This window comes from Pipistrellus hanaki (assembly GCF_964339955.1).
Source record: "Pipistrellus hanaki genome assembly, chromosome: 18".
NCBI lineage: Eukaryota > Metazoa > Chordata > Mammalia > Chiroptera > Vespertilionidae > Pipistrellus > Pipistrellus hanaki.
Window position 1 is genome coordinate 22,383,092 of NC_140520.1, and position 14,207 is coordinate 22,397,298.

Below are 14,207 nucleotides of genomic sequence, written 5' to 3' on the forward strand. Positions count from 1 at the left end.
GTTTTTTCTTTCACTTTTTAAAATTGATTTCCAAGAAGAAGAGAGAGGGAGAAAGAGATAGAAACATCAATGAAGAGAGAGAGTCATTGATTGGCTGCCCTGTACACCCCCTATTGGGGATTGAGCCTGAAACCTGGGATGTATGTGCTTTGACCAGGATTCGAACTCGTGAACTCTTCGTTTATGGGTCAACACACCCAACCACTGACTGGCCTGGTAGCAGATAAGATTTTAAGGTGTGGTTCTTTCCTAGAGGTATTGTCTTTTGGGGAGTTGGAGAAAATTCTTGAAGATTAATAAGGTTTTTTTCCCTTGGTTTGTGGATGGCATTGCTTCCTGACTGTTCTCTGGGCTCAGTGACTCCCTCGTAGGAATGAATAAGTAAGTATCTACTTAGCAAACTTCTTTGAGAAAGACTGCTGACCCTTGGTCTAAGAAATCATGAGCCACAGGAGACATACGTTTAGGTGTCAGTTTGTCAATCTGACTCATTCTTTTCAAAGAGAATGAATCACTCATTTGATTGACTCATGTAGCTCCGTGGTACAAGGTGTGGGAGCACAAAGAGCACAGGCCAGGGGCAGGCACATCACGTACCTGAGTACTGCAATTGATCAGTCATTCTTCTCAACATAAGAAACACATTTATTAAGTGCCTAATTGGATACGTGACTTGAAAACATTCTGACTATGTAGGCTAACTATCAGAATAAATGAGCGCTTGTTAAGGTTTTGTGGAATAGGTAAGGTGTCTATTATTATAAAAAGGGAGGTGGCTAGCTATGTATTAATTGTCAGGTTACCAAAGCTCGGGGTAAATTTGGTAGGCACGTTAAGAGTAGCTTCTCAGCAAAGTGCTTGGTGTCTGGTTGAAAACTGGCCACGCTGCTTACTTGGGCACAGACGTGGTTATGTTAGGCTGTTTTTCATGATAAAAGGTATTTTAAGTTTCAACTCTCTAGAATCTGGTGCTCAATATCCTGATATTGTATTCTTTTCTGTAATCAGAGTCAAGGATAAAGAAATCTATCTTCTTCACCACCCTCCCCCTAACCCCCCCCAAATAAATCTATCTTTTTTTTTATAATAAGATAGATAAATTGATAATTGATAATAATATAAATCATGAGAATAGATTTGGGTATATGGCCAGACCTGAGTATGATAGCCAAAGATTAAACAAGTTATTTAAAAAAATAATTTTATGCTTCAGCAGTTCTAAATTATTCATTTTTGCTTGCTATAAAAGAAAGAAAACCTAGCATTTATCCAGTGCCAGTGTAGTATGTCAGGCACTCAAATACTCAGTCATGTCAATCATCATTAAAATTGACAAGGCGCAGGTATAGGTGATGTTTCCATTTTGTCAAGGAAGAGACTGAAGTTCAGGTATGCTAGCTTATGATCTTCCCATAAAATCACTTAGGCCCAAACTGAAAAGCTCGAACTCAGGTAGGATGAAATGAAATGAGACAGCTTCTTCTCTTTATTTTTATTTAGATATAATCTGTATCTGCACGGGGGCGGGTGGGGGGGGGAGGAAAAATCTATTGCAGAAAGATGCTTGTATTCTACAAATCTGTTGATGGGGAGGGGCAATAGGAAGAGATGAGATAAGGAAATGTACATGAAGCAACATGTCAATCCTGGATCCTAATTTTTCTGAGTCCTATTGATTTTTTAAAGTATTTTCAAGATGGGCATCGGTGTCTCATAACCTGTAAAATGTGAATGTGGCTGTCCTGCCTAGTGTTTAAGGACACTGTAAAGCTACTGAACAAGCTTTAAAAAGTTATTGGGAAAGTTGCTATAAAATACAAGATTGTTTTATATTTTGGACCCTCATCTGTGTACCTAAATTACTTTGTTCTTACCTTAATTACCATATCTATCGTATTGGATCCTAATCACTTCTCTACTCTCTGCTATCTTTTTTTTTTTTTTTTTTTTTTACTCTCTGGTATCTTGATCAGCAGGTGGTTCCTCCAAGACAGGGACCGTGTCTTTTTTATTGCAGTATCAATAGTAACCTAGGCAGTACCTAAAATATAACAAGTGCTCAGTAAAATTTTATTGAATAAACAACACAAAAGGATTAATCTTTTAATATATATATATATATATATATATATATATATATATATATATATATATTGATTTCAGAGAGATAGAAACATTAGTGATGAGAATCATTGCTTGGCTGCTTCCTGTACACCCGCTACTGGGGATTGAGCCCGCCACCTGGACATATGCCCTTGGCGGGAATTGAACCAGGTAGACTCTCCACTGGGCCAAACCGGCTAGGACAAGGATTCATCTTTTTTTTTTTTTTAATCCTAGTCTCCTTATTTTCAAAATCAGAAGAGTAATATTTTTCTAGGTTGCTTATCAGGAGTGTCATAATACAGGCTCATGTACTCTCATTACATAGACAGGGGCCACCAAGAAGGTATCATTATGATGATTACTAAAGGGGTGATTATTTTACATCACAGAAGTTTTCTTCTGGCTAAAATCATTTTTTTAAAAACCTAGCCAATACATTTCAGGAGAGATACGTCGGGCGTGTGGGGTCATATGCAGGCATAATCTCCATCTCTGGGCTCTCGGGGTCGAAGAACCAGAGATGAGAGCAGCCTCTCACTAGGTGGCTCCCTTTCCCGCGAGTGGGCGGCGCGTGGGCGCGGGGAGGGCTGCCGGGGGCATAGTCCGGCGAGGCGGCCGGAGGGGCAGAGTTCAGCTTCTGTCTGGTTCATCATCATCGCCGGTCTTAGGGATTGATTTCCAAGCAGCCTGTTCTTTCATTTCCTCCAAACTTACACATGATGCTCCACACAGGCCTTGGCTGGGTCAGTCTCTCAGGAGATGCAATGTCAGGGGAGGGTCTTGTCTGTCCGCCTGGCCTGGACGACAGCACAGAATCAGAATCACACAGAATCAGCCCATCCAAATCCTGATTTTCACTCTCCCGTGAGGACGGCATTGCTGGAGAGTGTTCCACATCCCCAAGGACTTTGGGGGAGCTGCTTCAATCAGTTGAAAATTTAATTGATGCCAAATGCCTTCATACTAGTAGGGTGGCTTCTCCAGCGGCTTCTCACACACTCAGTACCACTGGCCCCATTCTTTATCTCTGTTTTTAGGCCCTAACCTGACTGCCACAAAAATACACAGACATCCAAAAACATTTGTTCTAATGAGAAGGAAAAAAAAAAAATGTTTCCCTAGACGCCTTCCATCGGAACTTCGCGCCCGTATCTAGGGGTGGTTTTTGTTTTTAATCCTATTTTCCCCAACCCTTTCCTCTGCACCCCGAGACGCGGAGTGGCAAGTTCTAAAAACGCTGCAGAATTATCAGAGAATGAGGTTCGCAAAGAAGGGAGAAACTCGGTCTCCTTTTGACAATCAAGCGGGACCTCCATTGGGGGTACAACCCCCTTTTTTGTTCTGAAAGATGGAAACCCACTTGTTAGCTTCCTAGGATGTGTTCCCGCTCACGCTGGCCTCCCGGCGGCTGGTGGTGGCTCCCGAAGGCCGGGGGGTGGCGGGGGGACTCCGAGGAGGCTCCGTCTAAAGAGGGAGGGTGTAGGGTGGGGTTTAGGGGATCCCTATAAGGGGGGAGGGACCCGCTGGGAAGAGTCTGATGCCCCTTCCGCAGGCGGGAGAGCGGTCGCGGCTGTCGGGTGCCGTTCTCCTCCCTCGGGGACCCCGCCTCGGCGGGATCCCGCCTCCCGGAGCCCGGGGCGGTGGAGGGGAACCCCCTTGGCCGCCTCCGCCGACTGCGCTGCCGCCGCCGCCGCCTCGTCCCCCCGCTCCTGCCCGCCGCCCGCCAGCCTTAGGGCCCTGCGTGGTCTTCTCCTCAGGCCCGGCCCTCTCCTCGCCGGGCAGGGAGAGGAAACTATGGAGGAGGTGGTTCCCGCACTCGAGCGGGCGGGAAAGCCCACGGTGAATGCCTCGGGGTCTCCCCCAAAACTGCGGGGGCTGGGGAAAGGGAGGAGGAAACGAACTTCCCCGCCCGCCCGGGAGAAACACCCGGATTCCCAACCTGGGGGACGGCCTTTCGATGTCAGGGAAGCCGAGGGGGAAACCCTGGGCACCTTCCCGGGTATCATCTATCTATTCGGCCAGGGAGGGCCCACCGGTGGGCGCACATTGGTTACCATGACAATACTACAGCTCCAGTTTCCATGGCAGCTGCTTATCCAATCCAGTGGGGTTTCCTTTCTCTTCTTCCCTGGGCTCCACCCCATCCCCTCCAACAGTCCCTGCGTGCGGTGGGGGGAGGGAGGGGCCGCGGAAAACAAGAGGGGGGTCCTCCGTGTCACTCTCTAGGCTAGGGCACGACGGGGAGACCAGAGTCCAGACTGGCGGGCGGAACTGTAGGAGGAAAGGGCGCCGTTTCCGGCGGGGAGGAGTGGAGGATTGGAACAAGGAAGCGAGAAGTCGGGCCGGAGTGGAAAGACGGGGGAAGACTTTGAGTGTGACTCCCCGTCGATTTGGGCTCGATGGTCCCGGTGAGGCGGGGGTCGCCCCCTTGCGCGGGGGAGAGGCGTGGACTGGCCGGAAGCCGCCCAGCGCCCGCAGCGGGCGACTCCGAGACCGCACAGCTGCAGCCCAGGTAGCTGACTTCTCCGCCCGGAGGAAGCAGTTCCGAGTCGGAAATCACCGAAGGGGCCGGCGCCGCCGAAGTCTCGCGAGAGGGATTCCTACTTCCTTCCTCCGCTTCTCCTCTTCCCCCCGCCCCTTCCCACAACCCTCCCCCCTCCCTCCTCCCGGGTCGGAGTGTCCCTGCGCCCCACACGGGCCGGAGCTGCAGCGAGAGCAGCTTTCCCCGGTCCCTCCCCTTCGCCTCACTCACCTCCCCCCCACCCCCCCGTCCCCCCGCCCCGCGCCGAGCGAGGAGGAGCCGGAGGAGAGGAAGATGGCGGCGGCCGCCAGCACCCGCGGGGCCGCGGGGCCGCTCCGAGGAGCCTGAGGAACCCCTAGAGGCTTCGCGGGAAGACGCGGCGGCGGAGGATGAGCCTGCAGAGCGCGCAGTATCTCCGGTGAGCGCCGGGGCCGGCCCGGACGGAGGGGAAGCGGGCCGAGGGCTGGGGCATGGAGCCACCACCGACACCGAGGTGGTGGTATATCCGGGGTGGCGGGGGAGTTTGCTGTGTCCTCTCCCTTTCCCCGGCGGGAGGTGGCGGGGCTGGAGCGGGCGCACCGGGGATGTCCTGGCCCCTGCGGGTCGGGCTCCGTCCCCCAGCGGAGCCGGCTCGCCTCGGCGCGGGGAAGGAGGTTACGGAAGCGGGAGCATGTGTGCGCGCGCGCGCTCGGGTCGCGGGCTCGCCGGTGCGGGCTGGGGAGGGCGCCCCGGGGAGGCGGCGGCGGCGGCCCGGAGTGGAGGTGGGTGTGGAGGAGGAGGCTGATCCCCGTGGCGGGGGAAACGTGGTGTGGGGTATGGCATTGGCTGGAGCGGCGCGTAATCGGGAAGACCGGGTGGAAATGTGCACACCTGGGATGGTGGTGGGGGGTGGGGAAGGAGGACTGGAGGAGGGAGAAACCGCAGGAAACCCGAGTGAGTGCTTCCTTCTCGGGCTGGAGGTCCTGGGGAATCCTGCCATCTATAGTTAGTTGGCGGGGTGGGGGTGGGGGTGGGCTCAAGAGGGGTAAATGGATGAGGAAGTGAGGAGCGAGAGAGGTACGATGGACGGCCAGGGTTGGGTTCCCCTGGAGAAACTGGGATAGAACCAGTGGAGTCGGGAGATACCATTCTTTTCAGAGTGGCGTGAGGACCTTGCCTGTCGGAGGCAGAATGACGCATGGATACGGTGTGCGGGTATGAGATGTGTCTGGAGTGGGGTGAGGGTGAGGGTGGGGGCGATTGGTACACGTTTTAGGAGGGGGGGAGATGCAGACACAATTGGAAGCAAGCATGCGATGGCGAGAGCACATGGGGTGGAAAGACACCAGCTATTTAATTGTGCACCCAGGAAGGTTCCATGGAAGCTGAATTAAGAACTAGGAAGGAGAGGGAAACGAGGGTCAACATCTTGATGGCAGAGAAAAGTAAGGTGGCTACACCCCGAGATGAATTGGGGAGTTGCTGCTGTTGAAAAGGGGAAGGCTGGCTTTAAAGTGGGTCCCTTTGTCTTGAGGAGCAGAACCAAGAAAGGCAGGCTTGTCACCACAAAGTGATTGCATACCTCGCAGAGGAGGAAATTGGATGGGGGAGATGTCTGAGACCAGCAGAAAAGTCACTTTGGTTGTTTAGCGAAGTGAAAGTATCGATGGGCTGAATGCCAGGGTTTAACAGGGACTGGGGTCCACACAACATGTGGGCCCAGTGACTTAGAGGGTAGTTGGAAGGATGTCTGTATATCAAGGCCCCTTTTTTCCCCTTCTCTGATATCTGTTTATTGTTTCATATGTCAGATAAACTTAATACACCTGCAGGAAAGATCTGAGGTTGATGCTGTAGAGGGGTGGGTATGGAAACTGATCATCTGGATACTCCTTTTAATTTTAAGGAATTTGTATTCTAGTATACATTAGGCAAGTAAATAAGTAACAGCACAGAGTGAAAATGGTAAGTGTCATAAAAGATGCCAAGTGTTACAAAAGTCCAAAGGCAGGAGATTACTTGAGCAGTTGGTGGGAATCAGGAAAAATGTCCTTTGCTCATTCAATCTTACATACACTCATGATTCATCAGTCATTTTGTTGATCACCTATATAGGAAACCTTATACCAGCTGCTATGAATGGAAAAGGAGGTACTCCACCCGCTGCTTACAGAGTTTACAGTTTGTTAGGCTTCAAGGGGAAAATGGCACTTAAAATGGTCCTGAAGGATAAACAATAATATTGGATTGTTTATCCAATATTATTTATCCAAATTATTTATCTAATATTAAAAGTGTGTGTTGAGAAGAGTGGAATCCAAATGATAGGAAACTGAGCAGAGATATGTAGGTAGGGAGGTTGGCGACTGACTTTGAGAGGTGTTCAGTCCAGTTACACAATAACATAGAGTGATGCAGGTGGAAAAACATAAAAGTTTTATAAGTTATTAAGTTTTACACCTTCTTTTTATACATGAGGAAATATAACCCAAAGAAGTTAAAATTATTGAGAATCATCTAGCTCAGGGGTCTTCAAACTACGGCCCGCGGGCCACATGCGGCCCGCAGAGGAGTCTGATCCGGCCCGCCAGGTTTTTTGGGCAGTGAGCGCAGCCGAGGTGTTACAGTAGGAATTAGTAGTTCATCCGGCCCTCCAGCTCTCCGAGGGACCTTAATCTGGCCCCCACTTTAAAAAGTTTGAGGACCCCTGATGGTGTGTGGAAGCTCTGTAACTCAAATGTAGGTCTTTTAAGCCCAAATCAGCTGCATTGTGCAAAATGTCTGGGCTTATCCATTCTTTCCATAAATATGTATTGAGAGCTTACTATCTAAGCAATGAGGATATTGTGAGCAAAATGAACACATGAATAGGTAGGTTTATCTGGTGGTGACAATACTAGGAAGAAAAATAAAGCAAGAGAGGGTGACAACTTCCTAAGGTGCCCATATCTGAGAGGGTCTTGACTCTCATGATCTATAGTTTATATTTAAATTAATGGGCAGTAGAGAATCTGAGTTGATTTGTCTAGAAGGAAATTAACATGTTCATAGCTATGCATTAGAAAGATGAACCTGTGTAGTGCAATGGGGGGTTAAGGCCAGAAATAAGGTGGTGGAAGTGGGACAAAAAGGTATGATAAAAAGCAGATCTGGAGAGTAGTGGGAATATTAATGGGAAGATCACTTGGCTTTGAGGGGCTTCTGTGTTAATATATATATCTTATATATTTTAAGTCAACGTGGTCTAGAAGACTTATCCTTAAGATGTGACTTCAATGGTAGGCAGCTGGAGATGAATCTAGTTCATAGAAGAAAGAAAGAATAAGAGTGAACACAGTGTTTGAATGACCTTTATTTTCCAGTTGAACAGGTGAAATGGAGCTGGTGTAAGACCTGGAGTCCCTAAGAGGAACGGTTGCCAACCGGTGGTCCGCGAGGTCGGAAAGGTTGGCCACCTCTGCCTTAGAGGTTCCTGGGAGCCAATCTTTTCCCAGTCATGCACATCCGTCCTAAGTAAATAAAGCAAGACTTAGGGCTAATGGTAGTCTGGGACAAGCCTTTCTAAAAATAAAGGCTTCCACCAGCCCAATGTCCTCTCTCCCTCTTAAGATAATCATTCTTTTAAAAGTTTGGTGTGGGGAGACTAGAGAATGTCTTCAGGGAAGCATTATGTTCACTTTTCTTTGATGAAAAAGGAACTGTTGGTTTTTATACAACTCAGGGAGGATGCTAGGTATTACCGAATGAGTATAGTAGAGGGTATAGCAGTTATTCACTGTGACCTTGACTTTAGGTCTTGTCTACCTTTGTCAGTATAAGAGCATGACTGGGCAACTTTTAAACTGCGTAGCTACAGATCTTCCCCATGTAGATGAAAATTAGTTTTGTCTCAGCTGAATTATTAATAATTTGTTAGAGTAAGTGAGCTGAGTGTCTCATATTGAAATGGTAGGGTGGTGGCAAACCAGGAGCAAGATGGTAGTTTCAAAAGTGTAAGAAGTGAGGATTTGAGTTAAGCAGTAGTAAGACAAGTAAAGAAAAGGGATTTAACACCAAGTGACCAAATTAGTCTTGAGTTGTAGAAATAGAGCCGAGTTGAAAGATAGGAAAAACTTTTCTGTATGGGAAAGGAGGTGGTGATCTGGGCAAGAGAATATGAAACTTTTTTTTTGTTAGAAGGGATGTGTCATTTAAATAAAGACAGTGACTGACAAGACTTCTTATCCAAACGAATAAGTTGAGAATACTTTCCTATACTTTATAAAATAAGACATAGTCTTTTATTTTAATGTTTATCATTTTCCTTTTTTTTAAATATACATTTGTGGGTTTTGTTTTTTTTAAAATATATATATTTTTATTTCAGAGAGGAAGGAAGAGGAAGAGAGAGATAGAAATATCTGTGATGAGAGAGAATCATGGTGGATCGGCTGCCTCCTGCAAGTCCCCCACTGGGGAGCCCACAACCCCAGCATATGCCCTTGACTGGACTCAAACCCGGGACCTTTCAGTTCGTAGGCCGATGCTCTATCCACTGAGCCAAACTGGCTAGGGCAAGACATGGTCTTAAATATAGCGATTCTAGACTGTCATTGGAAATTTATTACCCAATTTGGAAAAAAAAAAAAAAAATCAGTATTTTCTCTTGATTTATGACACAATGGAAAGATTTTTAAAGTCTAACACCTGTTGAGTAAAAGAAAAAGGTGTATTGAATATAGTTCATATGATAAGGGTGGGAGAAGGGTGAGAATAGGCCATACATAAGATAGTAGGTGAGGTATAATGTCATGCTTTAATATAATAGTATTTGCAATAATAGAATATAAAAATTAACATATCAGATTTGAAAAAGCAGGGGTGGGATTGATTCTGATGTACTAGACAGAGAAGACATCATCAAAGTTCTTTTGGAAGGTGAGAAAGTAGAACAATCATAGCCATAGGGAATACCAGTCACATAGGGCAAATCTTGTTAGAAAAGGTGGCACAGGTGCCACTGACTGACATCTGTTACCCTTGCAGAAGCCAGCTGTTCATACTCTATACCCCTCTAACTCTCCTCCTCTCCTTCACTGTGCTCTTCTTTTTGTCTTTAATTTCTTTCTATGCTGTATGTTTTTCAATGAGATCTTTCTATACTTGAAGTTGATCCTTGGTGGTAGAACCCTTTAGAGCACATGTGTCAAACACAAGGCCCGCGGGCCAAATCCAGCCCGCCAGGCCTTGCAATGTGGCCCGCACCGCGCTGTCATCACTGCACTCCGCTGTCAGTTTATGACATTGTCAGTTTATGACTGTTCAGTAAACCATTCGGCCCGCGATTTAGGCTAGATTTTAGATTTTGGCCCCTTCTCTGATTGAGTTCGACACCCCTACTTTAGAGGAAAGGATTATAAATTATCTGTTGTATTGTCCTTTTTTTATTATTTTTTTATGATAACTTAGTGAAGAGGCTGCATTCCAGTGGCACTTTTTTTTTTTTTTTTTGTCAGAAACTTTAACCAGAGGTAGAAATAATATAACAGCAATAAGGTTGATGTTTAAATATTAATTAAAACATTCAATATGCTATAAGAGAAAATATATCACTGTAAATCTTGGAACAGGGGGAGATGAAGGGAGGGGATGAGGCTGGATAAAGCAGAATCTTAACCTAGCCTGGGGAGAAGAACAGGGTTGTTAGTATAAATATTCCTTCATTTGGCCTGGCTACTCACCATCTCTGGAAACCAAGCGATCCCAGAGCACATACTGCTACTTACTCATGTGGTCAGGAAGTCTTAACCCTGACGCATTCACCACCACTCTCACCAAGTACAGGATTTTAGCTTTGGTCCCAGAAAATCAGCCCAATATGGCTGACTTGCCAAACATGGTAAAATTGTTTGAAAATTTAGGGTGGGGGGAAGAAACTCATGAGGCTTCTAAGCATATTTTTGTTATAATGGTATTAATAGAATTTTACCTACTTGAATATTGACTGGCTAAATTATTTTGGCAGTTAATTTCTGCTTCCCTTGTGGTTTCAGTTGGACTAAAAATGTTACTTCCTCTCCTAGTGTGTGTTTCACCGCTATCCTTCACCTGTTACAGTTTACCTTTATGGTAGGTGAAGCAATTGCTGAGTTTTTGTTTTGCTTTTTTAAGATATATAATGAGCTCTGGATATGTTATTGTAGTAAGTTATTCATGAGGCATTTTTGTGATAGAGAGTGGTTGACACTTTAAAAGGACTAGTTTGTTTTATAGTGGAGAAATATTATAAACAGCCTCCAACTACACTCTAAACCTGGCTAGCCTTTATTTTATTTATTTTTTATTTACTTCAGAAAGGAAGGGAGAGGGAGAGAGAAAATGAATAATGAGAATCATTGATCTGCTGCCTCCTGCATGCCCCGCGACTGGGGATTGAGCCTGCAACTTAGGTATGCGCCCTTACCTGGACTCGAACCTGGGACCCTTAAGTCTTCAGGCTGATGCTTTATCCACTGAGCCAAACCAGCTAGTGCCATTTATTTTCTTAATTGGTTTCATAATGAGTACCTGAAAGTTTAGGTGATTGCTTATGTTTAGAGAATAAATTATTAAGGAGATATCTTTCAAATAATAGATTGCTCTGTATTGTGGGTATTTTGATAAATGGTCACCAGATTGCCATTTAAGGTCTTAATCAAGCTATATTTTAATTAAGTTCACTTGTGTGGATAGACTTATCAGTGGTCCAGGAGATTGTTAACTAAGAAGGGTTAATCAGCAATTATAGAAAAACACAGGGATGGAGTTTTGGCAAACATGTCACATAGTAAGTGAGAACTTGTAACCAACTCCTTTCTTTTAGCTTGTAAGTGGAGCTGAGTAGGGAGGTTGTTTTCACTGAACCTCCCTTAGACCCAATTTTTGTTCAGTGGGAAGAGTAGGTGATTGCTAATTGTTTAAGAAAATTTTAGGATCTCAGGTAGACAACATAGCAATTTTGTTCCAAGTCTTTTTTTCTTCTTTGCTTCATTTATAACAGGGTTTCTTAACATTGACACATGCTGGCATTTGGGGCCAGTTCTTCATTGTGGGGAGCAGTGCTGTGTGTCATGATTTTAGCAGCATCCCTGGCATCTACCCTCTAGATGCCAGTGTCATTCTCCTCTATTTGTGACAACACAAAATGTTTCTACACATTGCCCAGTGTTCCCTGTCGGTGCAGATTCATTTCCAGTTGAGGACCACTGGTTTAGGAAGATATATATGCACAGCATAGATTTATTTTTTCACCTTTGTTAAGCCACAGATCACTTCTTAGGCTTTGCTTTATCGTTTTCTCTTAGGAGTAATAGTCTATTTACCATATTTAGACTTTACCTAAACATTTATTGAAATAGGGAGGAATAAAAACTTGTACATTTAAGTGTATTTTTTAATCTCTGTTTTATATTATGAGAAATCATTGAATACTTACTATGTGGGAAGCACAGTTATAGGGGTTTCACCTTTGGGAAAGTCAGAGATACTAGAGAAGGATGTTTAAGTCACTAAGAGCAGATGAACTGGTAAGTGCTATGTTAGAGGAACCAAGTACTGTGTAAGTATAGGGAAGAAGAACTTCCAGTAGAGGTAGAGGTGAGTGAGGAAGTGAGGTATTTTGGAGGAGGTGAGATTTGATCTGGGTTTTGAAAGATGGATGGACTTTTAAAAGTAGATACTGGGCAAATTGATATTTCATGCAGGAGGAACATCTCATGGTTCCTTTATTCCAAAGATCAATACATTTTTAAAAAATTCATTCACTCCCATGTAATACATTCTGGCCAGGCCTTTCTAAGTTCTCCTTAGAAAAGATAGGTTATGGACAGAGTAGAGATGTGGAAGTGGAGTTCTGAAGACTTTATGGGGAAAGTGGTTTGATTAGAGTCCTGCAGAATCTCTTTATTGTTTTTTAAACCCGGTTTATCCAATCCTCCTTAATATCACTTCCCAGGCCATTTCCCCTGTAGAGTACCATCCTCCTGTATCTTACTTTAGCTTCACTTTCTTTGAAGACTTATTATGCACACCAGTGATTTCTGTATTCTTTGAACTTTGTAGCATTTTCTGTCTCTTAGTCATTTGATACTTAAAATTTCTAAGTTTGTAATGATTTCTCTCTCTCTCTCTCTCCTCCCTCCCTCCCTCCCTCCCTCCCTCCCTCCCTCTCTCTCTCTCTCTCTCTCTCTCTCTCTCTCTCTCTCTCTCTCTATATATATATATATATATATATATATATATATACACATACATATATATATGTGTGTGTGTGTGTGTGTATGGATTATCTCTACAGCTAGGCTGAGTGTGGTAGAGACCATGTCTCAGCATTTTTTAAATACAAAATGTACATAAGAGGTATTGAATGAAGTTTTTATGCTTTAGTTTTTGTAAAACACAGAATACTTAGAGATACTAGTGGTAGGCTCTGAGAATATAAAAACAAACAGATTTTTGTTCCTGGGGGAAATGGATGCTGTGCATGTATTTCAAATTCAATATAACGAGGCAACTATTATGTTAAACGTTTTCATTTTATTTCATTTAAGAGATGCCATGACTTTACTGAGGGAAGTGGAACTTCTGTCTGGAGAGTGCAGAGAAAGCTTCTGGAGTTGAAGCCCTCGTTCAGTCTTACAGGATGAGTAGCATTAGCTAGATGAAGACAGAAGGGAAGACTATAGTAGGCAGGGAACAAAATGAGTAAATGTTTGGAGCAGTGCATTTGAGGAATTCTAAAAGGTTTGGTATTAGGAATGATAATTCCTTTTATGTAAACATCATGATTAGATCAGACTGGCAGTCAGGTTATGTCATAAATTAAAGAGATTATGATTAGTCACTCTCTCATCCTGTGTTTCCTTTGGGAGTCTAAGGTTCTTTCTACAAACCTGGTCATTAATCTTATGGGAGCAATTTATGTTTGAATGGCTGATGTTGATTGTACATGTTCCTATTGGAATAGGAAGGAATAAAAGAAAGATATGTATGTAATGACTGCAGTACTTCCTTTGAAGCATATAAAGATTTAAATTTTTTTACCTTAACTTTGAAAGTAGCTTCATCTTTGGCAAAACTTAGTTATTTGGAACATTATTAAATTACTAGAGGCCTGGTGCACAAAATTCATGCACTTGGGGCAGGGAGGGTCCCCCAGCCTGGCCTGAGCCCTCTCACAGTGTGGGAGCCCCGCAATGGATTGCCCCAAAGAGGTAGGCTGGGGCTTGGGGTGGGGAGGTGGGGGGCGGAGCCGCAGGACCTGCCTCTGCTCTGGGTACAGCCATCTTGTGACTGCATGAGGGCATCATGACCTCAGGGCATGATGATCACCTAGGCTATTATTAGTATAGATTATGTAGGAGATGAGAGTTTTAGTAAATACATGTAATTCTGAAAATATCTTTGAATTGATAGACTTACTTTATAGAATCCTCACCAATTGAGATCAGACATGGAATGGAGGTAGAGGTGAGATAAGGGGGGAAAGACATTAAGTAAAGTCTTTTTGGATTTAACTTTTAAAGTCTCATAAAGAAAATTTCAGACCCTTTTTGATGATTGACACTTTCACAGTTCATGATGA

The 14,207-nt window shown here is 44.7% G+C and overlaps 1 protein-coding gene across 4 annotated transcripts in view; it reads left to right on the forward strand.

Annotated features, from left to right (window-relative positions):
• Positions 1-4,885: 4,885 nt before the first annotated feature.
• The window catches only part of SMG7 (SMG7 nonsense mediated mRNA decay factor), a 57,293-nt gene continuing 47,971 nt past the window's right edge, over positions 4,886-14,207 (forward strand). For 3 of the 4 annotated variants that reach the window (XM_084866577.1, XM_084866576.1, XM_084866578.1), the window contains exon 1: positions 4,886-5,045. In XM_084866577.1, the coding sequence (XP_084722703.1) occupies positions 5,017-5,045 (29 nt within the window). In that variant the 5' untranslated portion in view covers positions 4,886-5,016. The remainder of the gene's footprint in view (positions 5,046-14,207) is intronic. The other variant, XM_084866575.1, reaches the window with a different exon arrangement.